Raw genomic sequence first — 19,020 nt, forward strand, 5'->3', positions numbered from 1 at the left:
GCCTTGTTGTCTGGTAGCAGGCTGAAAACAGCAAGCCTTGTTGTCTGGTAGCAGGCTGAAAACAGCAGGCCTTGTTGTCTGGTAGCAGTCTGAAAACAGTAGGCCTTGTTGTCTGGTAGCAGGCTGAAAACAGCAGGCCTTGTTGTCTGGTAGCAGGCTGAAAACAGCAAGCCTTGTTGTCCGGTAGCAGGCTGAAAACAGCAGACCTTGTTGTCTGGTAGCAGTCTGAAAACAGTAGGCCTTGTTGTCTGGTAGCAGGCTGAAAACAGCAAGCCTTGTTGTCTGGTAGCAGGCTGAAAACAGCAGACCTTGTTGTCTGGTAGCAGGCTGAAAACAGCAGGCCTTGTTGTCTGGTAGCAGGCTGAAAACAGCAAGCCTTGTTGTCCGGTAGCAGGCTGAAAACAGCAGACCTTGTTGTCCGGTAGCAGGCTGAAAACAGCAGGCCTTGTTGTCCGGTAGCAGGCTGAAAACAGCAGGCCTTGTTGTCTGGTAGCAGGCTGAAAACAGCAAGCCTTGTTGTCCGGTAGCAGGCTGAGAAACAGCAGGCCTTATTGTGATCCACTGTGCATTGTTACCCCTTTCAGAAAATGCTGAATGGTTGGTTGGATGTGTGGGTGGGTGGAGGTGGACCAGAGGAAAATGTTGGCACTGCGTTATCAGTAGGGATGGAGTGGGTGACCTAATCTATGGATAGGTGTCATTAAATTAGAACAGGAATGTACAGTATTATTATGACATGATTTGTGTGCTGTGTAACCTTGATTTACCTCAGAGTGAGATGGCTTATACCATGTAAAGTTCAGTAAACTCCAAAAGTATTGGGCCAGTGACACATTTTTGTTATTGTTGTTTTGGCTCTGTACTCCAGCACTTTCATTATGGCAATTCTGTTGCAAAACGTTTCTTAGACGGGAACGGAACGGGGAGGAGTTTACCTGAAGTTGTCCAATAGAAGCTCTCGTTTTAGATGACTGTTTGACTAATGATTACACGCCAGGTTCGCTGAAAAAAAACGTGTGCTGTTTTTAATTTTATTTGATTAGCGATTGTCAAGGATGTAGAGATTATTATTTATTTTTTTTGCAACATGTGATCGATAGGCTAAGAGAGCTTCATACGCTGTTTATTGATTGTGGGGTTTGAATAGTGGGAGAATACGACGTAGGGTACAAAATCAATTATATTTCTTATAGGGGTAATAGCCTACTTTGGGTGTAACGGTACAATTTTCAATTACAGAGGTTCTTCTTCTGCTATTTATTCTGTTATCAATAATATTTACGTGTTAATAGTATCCTCTGATTACAATTATTATATCTAATATTTTAACTAAATGTAATCTATTAGCTATTAAAATCTAAGCGGTATCACATCCGGCCGTGATTGGGAGTCCCATAGGACGGTGCACAATTGGCCCAGCGTCGTCCGTCATTGTAAATAAGAATTTTTTCTAAACGGACTTGCCTAGTTAAGTAATGGTTAAATAAAATAAATGATTAAAATATCTAGCAGTCCGGACTGATGGAAGGGCTTGTCCTGTACTTTGTAAAGACCCAGAGTACATTGACTGAATGTCCTTTCTATACATGGCAACATAAAGGACTCGGACTAAAACACAGGGGACGTGAACGGGCAGAAGAGTTGAGTCCTCATTCAAAGGCAAAGTGAACACAAAGAGAAAGGAGTTATTTTGTTTCACCGCAGGGTTCACTTTAAAGAGGACTGAAATCAGTGAAAACACCCTAAAGAATTTAGAGATAAAACACTAGTTTACAAAATTAAAAGTATAAACTTGAACTGATTTATGCAAAATGTGTTTATAAGTAGAAAAGCGGTAAGAGATCTACCATCTTGCCATTGTTCTTTTATTTTGTGCTCATGAATTTTAACCCTCATAACATACTGCACAGTCTGCATGTTATCGTTGATACAGTAATGTATTGATCTCCACTGTACTGTCTGTCTGTCTCCTTATATCCAATATGGCCCAGGCGTACACATGGTTTCATGCTCTGTTATTAAATAGAGAGATCGTGATTCCTCTGGCTCGGGACCTGGGTTCAAATTCTTTTTGAAAACCTAATATTTGAGCGTTTGCTTGACTCGGCACACAGTGTCAGGTTGCTGTCGTTTTGGAATGTTCTGTTGGTTCCATTTGCAACAGACGAGATCAAATCAAACACAACGACGTTATTTGATAAAAAGTAGTTGAATCCAAGTTTGCTCTGGTTCTGGACTACACTCTAGGGGGTATTTAGAAATACCGACGGTATAATTTGCAGGCGTTGCGGGGAACTGGGGGGGGGGGGGGCTGCATGCTAAGCCACTGCTCCAGCTGTTTCATTTGGTTTGCTAACTTGCCCGCTAAGTGTCTAGATGTCAACATTAAGCTTCGTGGGTTACAGTAGAGACATTAAATCCCCTCCTGGATCAAGAACCCTGTTGCCTAGATACACTGAACAACAATATAAAAACGCAACAGGTAAAGTGTTGGTTCCATGTTTCATGAGCTGAAATAAAATATCACAGAATTGGTCCATACACACAAAAAGCTTCTTTCTCTAAAACTTTGTGCACAAATGTGTTTAAATCTGTTAGTGAGCATTTCTCCTTTTGCTAAAATAATCCATCCACCTGACAGGTGTGGCATATCAAGAAGCTGATTTAAACAGCGTGATCGTTACACAGGTGCACCTTGTGTTGGGGACAATAAAAGGCCACTCTAAAATGCCACAGATGTCACACAACACAATGCCACAGATGTTTTGAGAGAGTGTGCAATTGGCATACTGACTGCAGGAATGTCCACCGGAGCTGTTGACAGAGAATTTAATGTTAATTTCTCCACCATGAGCCGCGTCGTTTTAGAGAATTTGAATGCACAGAAATACCGCAACGAGATCCCATTTTCTTTGAAGGTACCTGTGACCAACAGATGCATATCTGTATTCCCAATCATGTGAAATCCATAGATTAGCGCCTAATGAATTTATTTTCAATTGACTGATTTTTCTTAATATGAACTTTGAACTTGTTGCATTTTTTAATTATTTTGGTTCAGTATAGTTTTAAACAACAAAAATAGTCCCCCTTGTGTACACATTCGGTAATACCGTATTCCCCGGTATGGTACCGAGACGGTATGTTCTGAATACCACCCTACTAGATTCATACCTCAACATCCAGAGACACACACATCAACAGTAGAACAGTGGGCTACAAGCATGGAACAAACACTACAATTACTGCTGGACCAGTGAGAGATACTGAACGAGAACCGGGTATGGAACAACAACTCTATGGTTTTACAGCCTGGTCCCAGACAGGGAAGCGAACCTGGGTCGCTGAGCCTGAAAGAACAACCCCTCCATGTGTCGTGCCAATAGGGTTAACCCACTTGGCGGGAATTGTAACGTGGCTCATATTAGCAAGGATCGCTACAATATTATGTATAACATGATAACAGTGGCTATACAGCACCAACAGATCTTTTAGTAGCCCAGACCTTATTAATTAATGTGAGGGAGAACACAGTTCATTCCTGTTCATGTTCTTACTGTAAATCAATACATTTACATCTAGCCTGGTCCCAGACCTGTTTGTGCTCTAGCCAACTCTACTGCTGTCATTATGGAATGACAATAAGCCTGGTCCCAGATCTGTTTGTGCTCTAGCCAACTCTACTGCTGTCATTATGGAATGGCAATAAGCCTGTTCTCAGATCTGTTTGTACTCTAGCCAACTCTACTGCTGTCATTATGGAATGACAATAAGCCTGGTCCTAGACCTGTTTGTACTCTAGCCAACTCTACTGCTGTCATTATGGAATGACAATAAGCCTGTTCTCAGATCTGTTTGTACTCTAGCCAACTCTACTGCTGTCATTATGGAATGACAATAAGCCTGGTCCCAGACCTGTTTGTGCTCTAGCCAACTCTACTGCTGTCATTATGGAATGACAATAAGCCTGGTCCCAGACCTGTTTGTACTCTAGCCAACTCTACTGCTGTCATTATGGAATGACAATAAGCCTGGTCCCAGATCTGTTTGTACTCTAGCCAACTCCACTGCTGTCCTTGTCAAGCCAAACATGACATTTCAGTAAGGAGTTGACAAGAACAGACGGAGACTGTCTAGCACCCAGGCTACATTTTATTTCCCCACTGTAAGTTAGTAGTTTAACTAATAATAATAATAATAAATAAATAATAACTTCAGAAGTACAGGATGCAAAACAAAAAAAACAGTCTGTAATATTATATATACACACATCTCCTCTTTAGGAGGTCAATACACTGGCAACGTCCCAAATTACATCCTATTACCTATGTAGTGCACTACATTTGTCCAGGTCCCTGCTCAAGCCCAGTGCACTACATTGGGAACAGGGGGCCATTTGGGACAGGTCCACTCAGTAATAATCGTCGTCCTCCTCGTCTTCTTCAGGCACTGCTTCAAGCTCATTGTTGTTGTCGTCGTCGTCTTCCTCCTCCTCATCTTCCTCCTCCTCTTCCTCCTCCTCTATGTGGTAGTCTACAGGACCACTCAGCAGCAGTTTGGTCTGGTTGATCACTGCTTCGTCATCCAGGTTCAGAGGAACCTGCAGGGAACAGGAGGTGAGGTTATTAGATAACGGGGGGGGGGGGGGGGTGAGGGAGGTGTGTGTGAGAGGCGAGTGTGCAGTACCTCAGGAGGACTGGCAGGTTGTGAAGGACCTTCGTCTGTCTGAGCGTTGATGATGGACTTTAGGGCCCCTTCTTCAAACTATTAAAATAAAAATGACAGTCATATATGGCATTACCCATCATTACTCAGGAGGGTAGTAACATAAGGTACCGGTACCCCGAGTTATCATTCCACTCCTTGACATGCTAAACATGTTGAGCATGACAGAGTACGTGAAGTGGAATATTAGGTTCTGGATTTCAGGCCCTGTTTGAAAAGGGTTGACAAGCATCCTGCTGAACTAACATGGTCTGATAGGTGACAAACCGAAAGGTCTCATAGATCAAGACAAAAGGAGATGATTGTGGACTACAGGGGGGAAAAAAAGAGGACTGAGCACACCCCCATTCTCATCGACGGGGCTGTAGAGGAGCAGGTTGAGAGCTTCAAGTTCCTTGGTGTCCACATCACCAACAAACTAACATGGTCCAAACACACCAAGACAGTCGTGAAGAGGGTATGACAAAACCTATTCCCCCTCAGAAAACTCAAAAGATTTGGCATAGGGTCCCCAGATCCTCAAAAAGTTCTACAGCTGCACCATCGAGAGCATCCTGACTGGTTGCGTCACTGCCTGGTATGGCAACTGCTCGGCCTCCGACCGCAAGGCACTACAGAGTGTAGTGCGAACGGCCAAGTACATCACTGGGGCCAAGCTCCCTGCCATCCAGGACCTCTATACCAGGTGGTGTCAGAGGAAGGCTCGAAAAATTGTCAAAGACTCCAGCCACCCTAGTCATGGACTGTTCTCTCTGCTACAGCACGGCAAGCGGTCCCGGAGCACCAAGTCTAGGTCCAAGAGTCTTCTAAACAGCTTCTACCCCCCAAGCCATAAGACTCCTGAACAGCTAATCAAATGGCTACCCAGACTATTCACATTGACTAATACAATTTGATTTGAAATATCTCATCTATCCAGCCATGAAGTGGGACCCCTGATTTCATCTATCCAGCCATGAAGTGGGACCCCTGATTTCATCTATCCAGCCATGAAGTGGGACCCCTGATTTCATCTATCCAGCCATGAAGTGGGACCCCTGATTTCATCTATCCAGCCATGAAGTGGGACCCCTGATTTCATCTATCCAGCCATGAAGTGGGACCCCTGATTTCATCTATCCAGCCATGAAGTGGGACCCCTGATTTCATCTATCCAGCCATGAAGTGGGACCCCTGATTTCATCTATCCAGCCATGAAGTGGGACCCCTGATTTCATCTATCCAGCCATGAAGTGGGACCCCTGATTTCATCTATCCAGCCATGAAGTGGGACCCCTGATTTCATCTATCCAGCCATGAAGTGGGACCCCTGATTTCATCTATCCAGCCATGAAGTGGGACCCCTGATTTCATCTATCCAGCCTTGAAGTGGGACCCCTGATTTCATCTATCCAGCCATGAAGTGGGACCCCTGATTTCATCTATCCAGCCATGAAGTGGGACCCCTGATTTCATCTATCCAGCCTTGTCAGATCAGTGATTACTCAAGGACCTGCCCACTCAAGAAAAACCAAACTGTAACCAGAACCTGCAACCTGGTTCAGGTTATCAGTCAACCTACCAGGGTAGTTAAACAGCACAGGAATGACATCATCAACATGTATTGATCACATCTTTACTAATGCTGCAGAAATGTGCTTGAAAGCAGTATCCAGATCAATAGGATGTAGTGATCACAATATAGAAGCCGTATCTAGGAAAACCACAGTTCCAAAGGCTGGGCCTAATATACTGTATAAGAGGTCAGGCTGGGCCTAATATACTGTATAAGAGGACAGGCTGGGCCTGATATAGTGTATAAGAGGTCAGGCTGGGCCTAATATAGTGTATAAGAGGACAGGCTGGGCCTGATATAGTGTATAAGAGGTCAGGCTGGGCCTAATATAGTGTATAAGAGGTCAGGCTGGGCCTGATATAGTGTATAAGAGGTCAGGCTGGGCCTAATATAGTGTATAAGAGGACAGGCTGGGCCTGATTTAGTGATATAGTGATATATAGCAACCAGACGCTGCTGGTCTGTGGTGAGTAATGAGGAGCAACCAGACGCTGCTGGTCTGTGGTGTGTAATGAGGAGCAACCAGATGCTGCTGGTCTGTGGTGTGTAATGAGGAGCAACCAGACGCTGCTGGTCTGTGGTGAGTAATGAGGAGCAACCAGACGCTGCTGGTCTGTGGTGTGTAATGAGGAGCAACCAGACGCTGCTGGTCTGTGGTGAGTAATGAGGAGCAACCAGACGCTGCTGGTCTGTGGTGTGTAATGAGGAGCAACCAGACGCTGCTGGTCTGTGGTGAGTAATGAGGAGCAACCGGACGCTGCTGGTCTGTGGTGTGTAATGAGGAGCAACCAGACGCTGCTGGTCTGTGGTGAGTAATGAGGAGCAACCAGACGCTGCTGGTCTGTGGTGAGTAATGAGGAGCAACCAGACACTGCTGGTCTGTGGTGAGTAATGAGGAGCAACCAGACGCTGTTGGTCTGTGGTGTGTAATGAGGAGCAACCAGACGCTGCTGGTCTGTGGTGTGTAATGAGGAGCAACCAGACGCTGCTGGTCTGTGGTGTGTAATGAGGAGCAACCAGACGCTGCTGGTCTGTGGTGTGTAATGAGGAGCAACCAGACGCTGCTGGTCTGTGGTGTGTAATGAGGAGCAACCAGACGCTGCTGGTCTGTGGTGTGTAATGAGGAGCAACCAGACACTGCTGGTCTGTGGTGAGTAATGAGGAGCAACCAGATGCTGCTGGTCTGTAGTTTGTAATGAGGAGCAACCAGACGCTGCTGGTCTGTGGTGTGTAATGAGGAGCAACCAGACGCTCCTGGTCTGTGGTGTGTAATGAGGAGCAACCAGACGCTGCTGGTCTGTGGTGTGTAATGAGGAGCAACCAGACGCTGCTGGTCTGTAGTTTGTAATGAGGAGCAACCAGACGCTGCTGGTCTGTGGTGTGTAATGAGGAGCAACCAGACGCTGCTGGTCTGTGGTGTGTAATGAGGAGCAACCAGACGCTGCTGGTCTGTGGTGTGTAATGAGGAGCAACCAGATGCTGCTGGTCTGTAGTTTGTAATGAGGAGCAACCAGACGCTGCTGGTCTGTGGTGTGTAATGAGGAGCAACCAGACGCTGCTGGTCTGTGGTGAGTAATGAGGAGCAACCAGACGCTGTTGGTCTGTGGTGTGTAATGAGGAGCAACCAGACGCTGTTGGTCTGTGGTGGGTAATGAGGAGCAACCAGACGCTGCTGGTCTGTGGTGTGTAATGAGGAGCAACCAGACGCTGCTCTTGACACATTTATGAACTTGCTCATCCCAGATACTAATAAGCAGGTACCCATTAAGAACATGACTGTAAAAACCTGTTAAATCCCCTGTGGATTGATGAGGAATTGAAACATGGCGACTCCATGGGGCAAAGAAAAAAAGGGAAATACGGAACTTGACTCTGGGACCCCTTGACTGTTTCCACATTTTATTAAAAAGGCCACAGCCTTATTCTAACACTGATTAAATGGTTTTCCCCCCTCATCAATCCCATAATGACAAAGCAAAAACAGGATTTTAGACATTTATGCTAATGTGTATATATATATTTACAGTGCCTTGCGAAAGTATTCGGCCCCCTTGAACTTTGTGACCTTTTGCCACATTTCAGGCTTCAAACATAAAGATATAAAACTGTATTTTTTTGTGAAGAATCAACAACAAGTGGGACACAATCATGAAGTGGAACGACATTTATTGGATATTTCAAACTTTTTTAACAAATCAAAAACTGAAAAATTGGGCGTGCAAAATTATTCAGCCCCTTTACTTTCAGTGCAGCAAACTCTCTCCAGAAGTTCAGTGAGGATCTCTGAATGATCCAATGTTGACCTAAATGACTAATGATGATAAATACAATCCACCTGTGTGTAATCTAGTCTCCGTATAAATGCACCTGCACTGTGATAGTCTCAGAGGTCCGTTAAAAGCGCAGAGAGCATCATGAAGAACAAGGAACACACCAGGCAGGTCCGAGATACTGTTGTGAAGAAGTTTAAAGCCGGATTTGGATACAAAAAGATTTCCCAAGCTTTAAACATCCCAAGGAGCACTGTGCAAGCGATAATATTGAAATGGAAGGAGTATCAGACCACTGCAAATCTACCAAGACCTGGCCGTCCCTCTAAACTTTCAGCTCATACAAGGAGAAGACTGATCAGAGATGCAGCCAAAGAGGCCCATGATCACTCTGGATGAACTGCAGAGATCTACAGCTGAGGTGGGAGACTCTGTCCATAGGACAACAATCAGTCGTATATTGCACAAATCTGGCCTTTATGGAAGAGTGGCAAGAAGAAAGCCATTTCTTAAAGATATCCATAAAAAGTGTCGCTTAAAGTTTGCCACAAGCCACCTGGGAGACACACCAAACATGTGGAAGAAGTTGCTCTGGTCAGATGAAACCAAAATTGAACTTTTTGGCAACAATGCAAAACGTTATGTTTGGCGTAAAAGCAACACAGCTCATCACCCTGAACACTGTCAAACATGGTGGTGGCAGCATCATGGTTTGGGCCTGCTTTTCTTCAGCAGGGACAGGGAAGATGGTTAAAATTGATGGGAAGATGGATGGAGCCAAATACAGGACCATTCTGGAAGAAAACCTGATGGAGTCTGCAAAAGACCTGAGACTGGGATGGAGATTTGTCTTCCAACAAGACAATGATCCAAAACATAAAGCAAAATCTACAATGAAATGGTTCAAAAATAAACATATCCAGGTGTTAGAATGGCCAAGTCAAAGTCCAGACCTGAATCCAATCGAGAATCTGTGGAAAGAACTGAAAACTGCTGTTCACAAATGCTCTCCATCCAACCTCACTGAGCTCGAGCTGTTTTGCAAGGAGGAATGGGAAAAAATGTCAGTCTCTCGATGTGCAAAACTGATAGAGACATACCCCAAGCGACAGCTGTAATCGCAGCAAAAGGTGGCGCTACAAAGTATTAACTTAATGGGGCCGAATAATTTTGCACGCCCAATTTTTCAGTTTTTGATTTGGTAAAAAAGTTTGAAATATCCAATAAATGTCGTTCCACTTCATGATTGTGCCCCACTTGTTGTTGATTCTTCACAAAAAAATACAGTTTTATATCTTTATGTTTGAAGCCTGAAATGTGGCAAAAGGTCGCAAAGTTCAAGGGGGCCGAATACTTTCGCAAGGCACTGTATATATAAAAAAAACTATTACATTTACATAAGTATTCAGACCCTTTACTCAGTACTTTGTTGAAACACTTTTGGCAGCGATTACAGCCTCGAGTTTTCTGAATCTTCTTGAGATGACGCGACAAGCTTGGCACACCTGTATTTGGGGAGTTTCTCAAATTCTTCTCTGCAGATTCTCTCAAGCTCTGTCAGGATGGGGAGTGTCGCTGCACAGCTATTTTCAGGTCTCTCCAGAGATGTTTGATCGTGTTCAAGTCAGTGCTCTGGCTGGGCTATTCAAGGACATTCAGAGACATGTCCCGAAGCTACTCCTGCATTGTGCTTAGGATCATTGTCTTGTTAGAAGGTGAACCTTCGCCCCAGTCTGAGGTTCTGAGTGCTCTGGAGCAGGTTTTCATCAAGGATCTCTCTGTACTTTGCTCCGTTCATCTTTCTCTCAATCCTGACTGGTCTCCCAGTTCCTGCCGCTGAAAAACATCCCCACAGCATGATACTTCCACTACAATGCTTCACCGTAGGGATGGTGACAGGTTTCCTCTAGAAGTGACACCTGGCATTCAGGCCAAATATTTCAATCTTGGTTGGATCAGACCAGAGAATCTTGTTTCACATGGTCTGAGGTGCGGGCTGTAAGGGCCTTTTACTGAGGAGTGGCTTCCGTCTGGCCACTCTACCATAAAGTCCCGATTGGTGGAGTGCTGCAGAGATCGTTGTCCTTCTGGAAGGTTGTCCCATCTCCACAGAGGAACTAGAGCTCTGTCAGAGTGACCATCGGGTTCTTGGTCACCTCCCTCGATTGCTCAGTTCGGTTGGGCGGCCAGCTCTAGGAAGAGTCTTTGATTCCAAACTTTTTTTTCATTTCAGAATGATGGAGGCCACTGTGTTCTTGGGGACCTTCAATGCTGCAGACATGTTTTGCTGCCCTTCCCCAGATCTGTGCCTCGACACAAATCTGACTCGTTCTCTAAGGACAATTGTTTCGACCTCATGGCTTGATTTTTGCCCTGACGTGCACTGTCAACTATGGGACCTCATATAGACAGGTGTGTGCCTTTCCAAATCATGTTCAATCAATTGAATTTACCACAGGTGGACTCCAATCAAGTTGTAGAAACATCTCAAGGAAGATCAATGGAAACAGGATGCACCGGAGCTCGATTTCGAGTCTCATATCAAAGGGTCTGAATACTTAATTAAATAAGGTATTTCAGCTTTTTTATTTTTTATAAATATGCAAAAATGTCTAAAACCATGTTTTATTGAATAAAGTAACAAAATGTGCAGAAAGCAAAGGGGTCTGAATACTTTCCGACGTGTAAGTCTGGCTGCCTTTTGGACGTACTGCAAAATGAGAAATAACGTGACTAAACTAACAATAAAAAGAAGAATAAACTACACTATGAAACAAAGATAAATTATATAAAGAATGATAGTAAAAAGCTTCGGAGCACCTAAAATGACATTTTGGGGCAAAAATGAAAACTCGCTCCATCATTCACTGAATCAGATGGCTCCATCATTCACTGAATCAGATGGCTCATTCATTCACTGAATCAGATGACTCCATCATTCACTGAATCAGATGGCTCATTCATTCACTGAATCAGATGACTCATTCATTCACTGAATCAGATGGCTCATTCATTCACTGAATCAGATGGCTCATTCATTCACTGAATCAGATGGCTCATTCATTCACTGAATCAGATGGCTCATTCATTCACTGAATCAGATGGCTCATTCATTCACTGAATCAGATGGCTCATTCATTCACTGAATCAGATGGCTCCATCATTCACTGAATCAGATGGCTCATTCATTCACTGAATCAGATGGCTCCATCATTCACTGAATCAGATGGCTCATTCATCACAAAACCCACTGATATTGCCAACTACTTTAATGGCATCGGCAAGATTAGCAAACTTAGGGATGACATGCCATCCAGCAACAAAGGCCGACACTACACATCCAAGTATATCGGACCAAATTATGAAGGCAAGCATTGTAATTTTGAATTCCGTAAAATTAGGAAGAGTAAAAAATTTTTTTAAAAAGTGTCTATGAACAATGACAAGCCACCGGGGTCTGACAACTTGGATGGAAAATTACCGAGGATAATAGCGGACGGTATTGTCACTCCTATTTGCCACATCTTCAATCTAAGCCTCCTACAAAGTGTGTTCCCTCAGGCCTGGGGGGGGGGGGGGAAGTAAAAGTAAGCACCCTTTACTGGCTCAAATAGACAAACAATCAGCCTGTTAACCAACCCGTAGTAAACTTTTGGGGGGAAAAAATGGTGTCTGACCAGATACTATTTCACAGTAAACAAATTGACAACAATGACTTTCAGCACGCTGATAGGGAAGGACACTCAACAAGCACAGCAGTTACACAAATGACTGATGATTGGCTGAGAGAAATTGACGATTAAAAAGATTGTGGGAGCTGTTTTGCTGCTTTGAGCTGCTTTGAGTAAAGCCAGTGTGTCTATGTGTGTGGCTGACTCAACACTGTACACGTCAGCTACTACAGCGACTGAAATGACTGCAACACTCAACACTATACACGTCAGCTACTACAGCGACTGAAATGACTGCAACACTCAACACTATACACGTCAGCTACTACAGAGACTGAAATGATTGCAACACTCAACACTATACACGTCAGCTACTACAGTGACTGAAATGACTGCAACACTCAACACTATACACGTCAGCTACTACAGTGACTGAAATGACTGCAACACTCAACACTATACACGTCAGCTACTACAGCGACTGAAATGACTGCAACACTCAACACTATACACGTCAGCTACTACAGTGACTGAAATGACTGCAACACTCAACACTATACACGTCAGCTACTACAGCGACTGAAATGACTGCAACACTCAACACTATACACGTCAGCTACTACAGTGACTGAAATGACTGCAACACTCAACACTATACACGTCAGCTACTACAGTGACTGAAATGACTGCAACACTCAACACTATACACGTCAGCTACTACAGAGACTGAAATGACTGCAACACTCAACACTATACACGTCAGCTACTACAGTGACTGAAATGACTGCAACACTCAACACTATACACATCAGCTACTACAGAGACTGAAATGACTGCAACACTCAACACTATACACGTCAGCTACTACAGTGACTGAAATGACTGCAACACTCAACACTATACACATCAGCTACTACAGAGACTGAAATGACTGCAACACTCAACAAAGAGCTACAGTTAGTTTCAGAGTGGATGGCAAGGAATAAGTTAGTCCTAAATACACCAAAAGTATGTGGACACCCCTTCAAATTAGTGGATTCTGCTATTTTAGCCACACCCGTTGATGACGGGTGTATAAAATTGAGCACACAGCCATGACATCTCCATAGACAAACATTGGCCATAGAATGGCCTTACTGAAGAGCTAAGTGATTTTTAACATGGCACTGTCGTAGGATGCCATTTTTCCATCAAGTCACTTCGTCAAATGTCTGCCCTGCTAGAGCTTCCCCGGTTATTGTAAAGTGGAAACGTCTAGGCGCAACAATGGCTCAGCCGCAAAGTGGTAGGCCACACAAGCTCACAGAAATGGAAGGCCGAGTGCTGAAGAGCGCAGCGTCTGTCCTTGGTTGCAGCACTCACAACCGAGTTCCAAACTGCCTCTGGAAGCAACGTCAGCACAAGAACTGTTCGCTGGGAGCTTCATGAAATGGGTTTCCACGGCCGAGCAGCCGCACATAAACCTAAGGTCACCATGCGCAATGCCAAGTGTCGTCTGGAGTGGTGTAAAGCTCGCCGCCATTGGACTCTGGAGCAGTGAAAACGCATTCTCTGGAGTGATGAATCGCGCTTCACCACCTGGCAGTCCGACGAACTAATCTGGGGTTGGCAGATGCCAGGAGAACGCTACCTGCCCCAATGCATAGTGCCAACTGTAAAGTTTGGTGGAGGAGGAATAATGGCCTGGGGCTGTTTTTCATGTTTCGGGCCCCTTAGTTCCAGTAAAAGGGAACATTAACGCTACAGCATACAATGACATTCTAGACAATTCTGTGCTTCCAACTTTTTGGCAACAGTTTGTGGAAGGCCCTGTCCTGTTTCAGCATGACAATGCCCCCGTGCACAAAGCCAGGTCCCTACAGAAATGGTTTGTTGAGATCTGTGTGGAAGAACTTGACTGGCCTGCACAGAGCCCTGAACTCAACCTCATCGAACACCGAATTGGAACGCCGACTGCGAGCCAGGGCTAACCGCCCAACATCAGTACCCGACCTCACTAATGCTCTTGTGGCTGAATGGAAGTAAGTCTCCGCAGCAATATTCCAACATCTAGTGGAAAGCCTTCCTAGAAGAGTGGAGGCTGTTATAGCAGCAATGTTCCAACATCTAGTGGAAAGCCTTCCCAGAAGAGTGGAGGCTGTTATAGCAGCAATGTTCCAACATCTAGTGGAAAGCCTTCCCAGAAGAGTGGAGGCTGTTATAGTAGCACTGTTCCTACATCTAGTGGAAAGCCTTCCCAGAAGAGTGGAGGTTGTTATAGCAGCAATGTTCCAACATCTAGTAGAAAGCCTTCCCAGAAGAGTGGAGGCTGTTATAGCAGCAATGTTCCAACATCTAGTGGAAAGCCTTCCCAGAAGAGTGGAGGCTGTTATAGCAGCAATGTTCCAACATCTAGTGGAAAGCCTTCGCAGAAGAGTGACGGCAGCAAAGGGGGGGGGGACCAACTCCAATATTAATGCTCATGATTTTGTAATGAGATGTTCGACGAGCAGGTGTCTACATACTTTTGGCCATGTAGTGTATGTGGTAGTAGTGCCCTGAGGGAAAACACACAATGTGTTGTAAATATGTGTCATGAAATGTAATATTTAGAATTCTATAGAACTGCATTAATGTTGCTGGACCCCAGGAAGAGTAGCTGCTGCCTTGGCAACAGAAACTAATGGGGATCCATAATAAACCCCAGGAAGAGTAGCTGCTGCCTTGGTAACAGGGACTAATGGGGATCCATAATAAACCCCAGGAAGAGTAGCTGCTGCCTTGGCAGGAACTAATGGGGATCCATAATAAACCCCAGGAAGAGTAGCTGCTGCCTTGGCAGGAACTAATGGGGATCCATAATAAACCCCAGGAAGAGTAGCTGCTGCCTTGGCAGGAACTAATGGGGATCCATAATAAACCCCAGGAAGAGTAGCTGCTGCCTTGGCAAAAGAAACTAATGGGGATCCATAATAAACCCCAGGAAGAGTAGCTGCTGCCTTGGTAACAGGGACTAATGGGGATCCATAATAAACCCCAGGAAGAGTAGCTGCTGCCTTGGCAGGAACTAATGGGGATCCATAATAAACCCCAGGAAGAGTAGCTGCTGCCTTGGCAACAGAAACAAATGGGGATCCATAATAAACCCCAGGAAGAGTAGCTGCTGCCTTGGTAACAGGGACTAATGGGGATCCATAATAAACCCCAGGAAGAGTAGCTGCTGCCTTGACAGGAACTAATGGGGATCCATAATAAACCCCAGGAAGAGTAGCTGCTGCCTTGACAGGAACTAATGGGGATCCATAATAAACCCCAGGAAGAGTAGCTGCTGCCTTGGCAGGAACTAATGGGGATCCATAATAAACCCCAGGAAGAGTAGCTGCTGCCTTGACAGGAACTAATGGGGATCCATAATAAACCCCAGGAAGAGTAGCTGCTGCCTTGGCAGGAACTAATGGGGATCCATAATAAACCCCAGGAAGAGTAGCTGCTGCCTTAACAGGAACTAATGGGGATCCATAATAAACCCCAGGAAGAGTAGCTGCTGCCTTGGCAGGAACTAATAGGGATCCATAATAAACCCCAGGAAGAGTAGCTGCTGCCTTGACAGGAACTAATGGGGATCCATAATAAACACCAGGAAGAGTAGCTGCTGCCTTGGCAGGAAGTAATGGGGATCCATAATAAACCCCCGGAAGAGTAGCTCCTGCCGTTGCTGGAACTAATGGGGATCCATAATAAACCCCAGGAAGAGTAGCTGCTGCCTTGGCAGGAACTAGTGGAGATCCATAATAAACCCCAGGAAGAGTAGCTGCTGCCTTGGTAACAGGGACTAATGGGGATCCATAATAAACCCCAGGAAGAGTAGCTGCTGCCTTGGTAACAGGGACTAATGGGGATCCATAATGAATATAATAAATACTTGGAGGAGGAGGGAAGGATACCATACATATTTACATAGGTGAGGTAAAATAGAAGGTACCTTGAGTCTGTTGAGCTGGTCCTGCAGCATAACTTTAATCTTCAGGAGAGTCTCCTCCTCCTTCTTCAGCTCCTGTAGACGACTCAACATGGTGTCTGGTGGTTAGACCATTCCTAAATACTGAGAGACATACAGTATTAGTGTAACAGTGTTGCTTCCGTCACTCTCCTCGCCCCAACCTGGGCTTGAACCAGAGTTCCCTTTGAACAACAACAACAACAACAACGTTACCCTCGAAGCATCGTTACCTCTGGCTCCTCAAAAAAGCTACAGCATTTGGCAGAGCAAGGGAAACAACTACTTCAAGGTCTCAGAGCGAGTGATGTCACCGATTGAAATGCAACTAGCGCACTAGCTAGCCGTTTCACACCAGTTGCATTAGTATGTATCTTCCTTCTTCAGCTCTTGTAGTGGACTTATCATGATGTCGTGTGGGTTCAGACAGGCAAATACAGCAGGCTATAGTCAGGCTATATTAGTAAACTCACTATAATAGGGCTCCCGAGTGGTGCAGCGGTCTAAGGGCACTGCATCTCAGTGCTAGAGGCGTCACTACAGACCCTGGTTTGATTCCAGGCTGTATCACAACCGGCCGTGATTGGGAGTCCCATAGGGCGGCGCACAATTGGCCCAGCGTCGTCCGGGCCCGGGGGAAGGCCCTCATTGTAAATAAGAATGTGTTAACTGACTTGCCTAGTTAAATACATGTTAAATAAAACAACATATGTAGGCTTTAGCAAACTTACTGTAGCGATTGTCTACCTAGCTCAGTAAACTCAACTCCATCCATATTACAGGGGCCTAAACTAGAGCTAATTGGCTCCCCCACATTCAGTCATGATCATGAACTTCCTGGTTGGTTGAGTACAGAAGATAGCGTTAGCTGTTAGGGTTTGTATTGATCAGGGATGTGCTGCATCTAGTCACAGTAACGTTAGATAAGCTAACCCTTCGTCAAAACATTACAAATCACTCTGTAGTAGTGATATGTATACACGTCTCATACCGGAGCGGAGACATGCGTTGAAATCAGTAAGCAACCAACTTCAAAGCAGTGTGCCGATATCTCAGTCATGGCCACTCTTACTGACAGTTGTACCATGCTTTGTGCTGCTACCATGTTGTGCTGCTACCGTGCTGTGTTGTCATGTTGTGTTGTTATCTTAGGTCTCTCTTTATGTAGTGTTGTTGTCTCTCTTGTCGTGATGTATATTTGGTCCTATATTTTTATTTAAAAAATGTAAATTTGTAATCCTAGCCCCCGTCCACGCAGGAGGCCTTTTTTTGACAGGCCGTCATTGTAAATAATAATTTGTTCTTAACTGACTATCACTTTATCAGAAGGACGTCACGAATGACGTCCCCAAGCGTCGTTTGATCACGTGGTTTTTCAAACCGGGTGTCGCAAAACGCCACTGATTTCCGACCTCTGCTGGCCACCGTCCTGCTTAGATTTGACCGAAACACGTTATCCTGACCGGTAGCTCGTTTAGCAGGTAGAGGAGGGAACATTCAGGGTCTTGAGCGTATATTGCACACTATTTTGATGTATTTTTTTTCTCCTCTTTTGCACGGTTGTTCAAATAATTAGTTTTTATTTAGTATACGCGTCTTAAGCATCCCAAATAATGCCATAGATTCATTTTTTTGTACAAATAATCAACTTGGAAGACAAAAATGAGAAGCATGATGCAAATCTGGAATTGTAACTTACCGCTGTACCACGGTGTTATAATGAAAACGGATTCACCTCTGTCACTAAATGTGCATTATAAACAGATCATTAAGATCTGATTAAATTAATTCTCTTCCGGCACAATTTGGGGGGAAGCGTCGAAGCCTTCACTTCAGAAAGCCTCGGTTTCCCCATTTACTCCGTCGAGGGAGGATGCTGCCTAAAGCTGTCGAGAGACAGTCTAAATTTGCTTTTACGTTCCCATTTGTCAACGTTTATACAACATTATAGCTAGACCATGTTAAAATAACACCCCCTCTGCAGCAAATGCAATCAGGAAAAAATAATATGTCACATAACATCATTTAACGTTGTCTTATTAAGATAGTTAGCTAATATACTACCAACAACAACCTCAGATTTGTCAAATCATCCACAATTAGCTTTCTATATATTTCACAAACCTTCACACACACAGAAAAAAAATGGTTCGTTTGTGTATCTCCTCTTTGCAGCAAATACAAGGCCACTTGCAGGCCAGCAACGTGCACATTGATGGATAACTAGCCAGCTAATAAACTCATGTCATATTTGAATGACACATCAACAGCGTTATAACAGTCTAGTTTACCATAGCGCTGATGATCAAATGCTACTCGTTATGTTGTTGTAGCCTCCGTTGTTCATTCACGTGGTTTTCCTTCCGCACATTTCCGGGTTCACTTTCCGCCCACATCTCAGCAGTTTGATGTGACCCTTTAGCGCCGTGTTGTGGTCTCCTACAACATTACACACACACGGGATCTTCCGGTTCGGTAGGCTGATTGGACATGATGATGATGATGACAAAGTCGGTTTTTAATCAAATGATTCATAATGTTATAAAATGATCAACATTAGATTATCTCTGATGTTACCCCAAAAAAGGTAGTTCATTTTTGGACCTCAGTTCTGCTTATGTAGCCAACTAGTTGTAAACTTTCAGGAACTGGTTTTCAGCTGGCCTGTATGCTGTTGGTAGACATATCTTAGGCCACTTTCTCTGTCTCTGTCTCCGTACCAGTATAAAATGTCTCCTAATATAGGGTGAATCTGTGAGCTAAAAAGGGCCTATTTTCTGACCTCATGCCCACATGAAAAAATATAATGCTATAAATACTACT

The 19,020-nt window shown here is 44.5% G+C and overlaps 1 protein-coding gene across 2 annotated transcripts; it reads right to left on the reverse strand.

The window, feature by feature from the left end:
* Positions 1 to 3,019: 3,019 nt before the first annotated feature.
* Positions 3,020 to 18,608, reverse strand: snapc5 (small nuclear RNA activating complex, polypeptide 5). Of its 2 annotated transcripts, none has more exons than XM_021595528.2 (4): positions 18,489 to 18,608; positions 16,183 to 16,302; positions 4,687 to 4,764; positions 3,020 to 4,600 (listed from the first exon to the last, which is right to left on the reverse strand). In XM_021595528.2, exons 2-4 carry the CDS (start codon positions 16,270 to 16,272, stop codon positions 4,412 to 4,414), a joined length of 357 nt encoding a protein of 118 aa, XP_021451203.2. In that variant the 5' UTR covers positions 16,273 to 16,302; positions 18,489 to 18,608; the 3' UTR covers positions 3,020 to 4,411. The 2 variants fall into 2 exon arrangements, with proteins under 2 accessions (XP_021451203.2, XP_021451202.2); XM_021595527.2 differs by having other exon boundaries at positions 18,322 to 18,562.
* Between the last annotated feature and the right edge of the window lie 412 nt (positions 18,609 to 19,020).

This window comes from Oncorhynchus mykiss, chromosome 30, assembly GCF_013265735.2.
Source record: "Oncorhynchus mykiss isolate Arlee chromosome 30, USDA_OmykA_1.1, whole genome shotgun sequence".
Taxonomy (NCBI): domain Eukaryota; kingdom Metazoa; phylum Chordata; class Actinopteri; order Salmoniformes; family Salmonidae; genus Oncorhynchus; species Oncorhynchus mykiss.

What these genes read in the sequence shown, in the direction of transcription:
- snapc5 (XM_021595528.2), bottom strand. Translation starts at nt 16,272, where the DNA reads ATGTTGAGTCGTCTACAGGAGCTGAAGAAGGAGGAGGAGACTCTCCTG. An exon ending in ACCAGCTCAACAGACTCAAG is followed by an intron (nt 4,765 to 16,182) that starts GTACCTTCTATT and finishes TTATTTTAATAG; the next exon opens with TTTGAAGAAGGGGCCCTAAA. An exon ending in AACCTGCCAGTCCTCCTGAG is followed by an intron (nt 4,601 to 4,686) that starts GTACTGCACACT and finishes TGTTCCCTGCAG; the next exon opens with GTTCCTCTGAACCTGGATGA.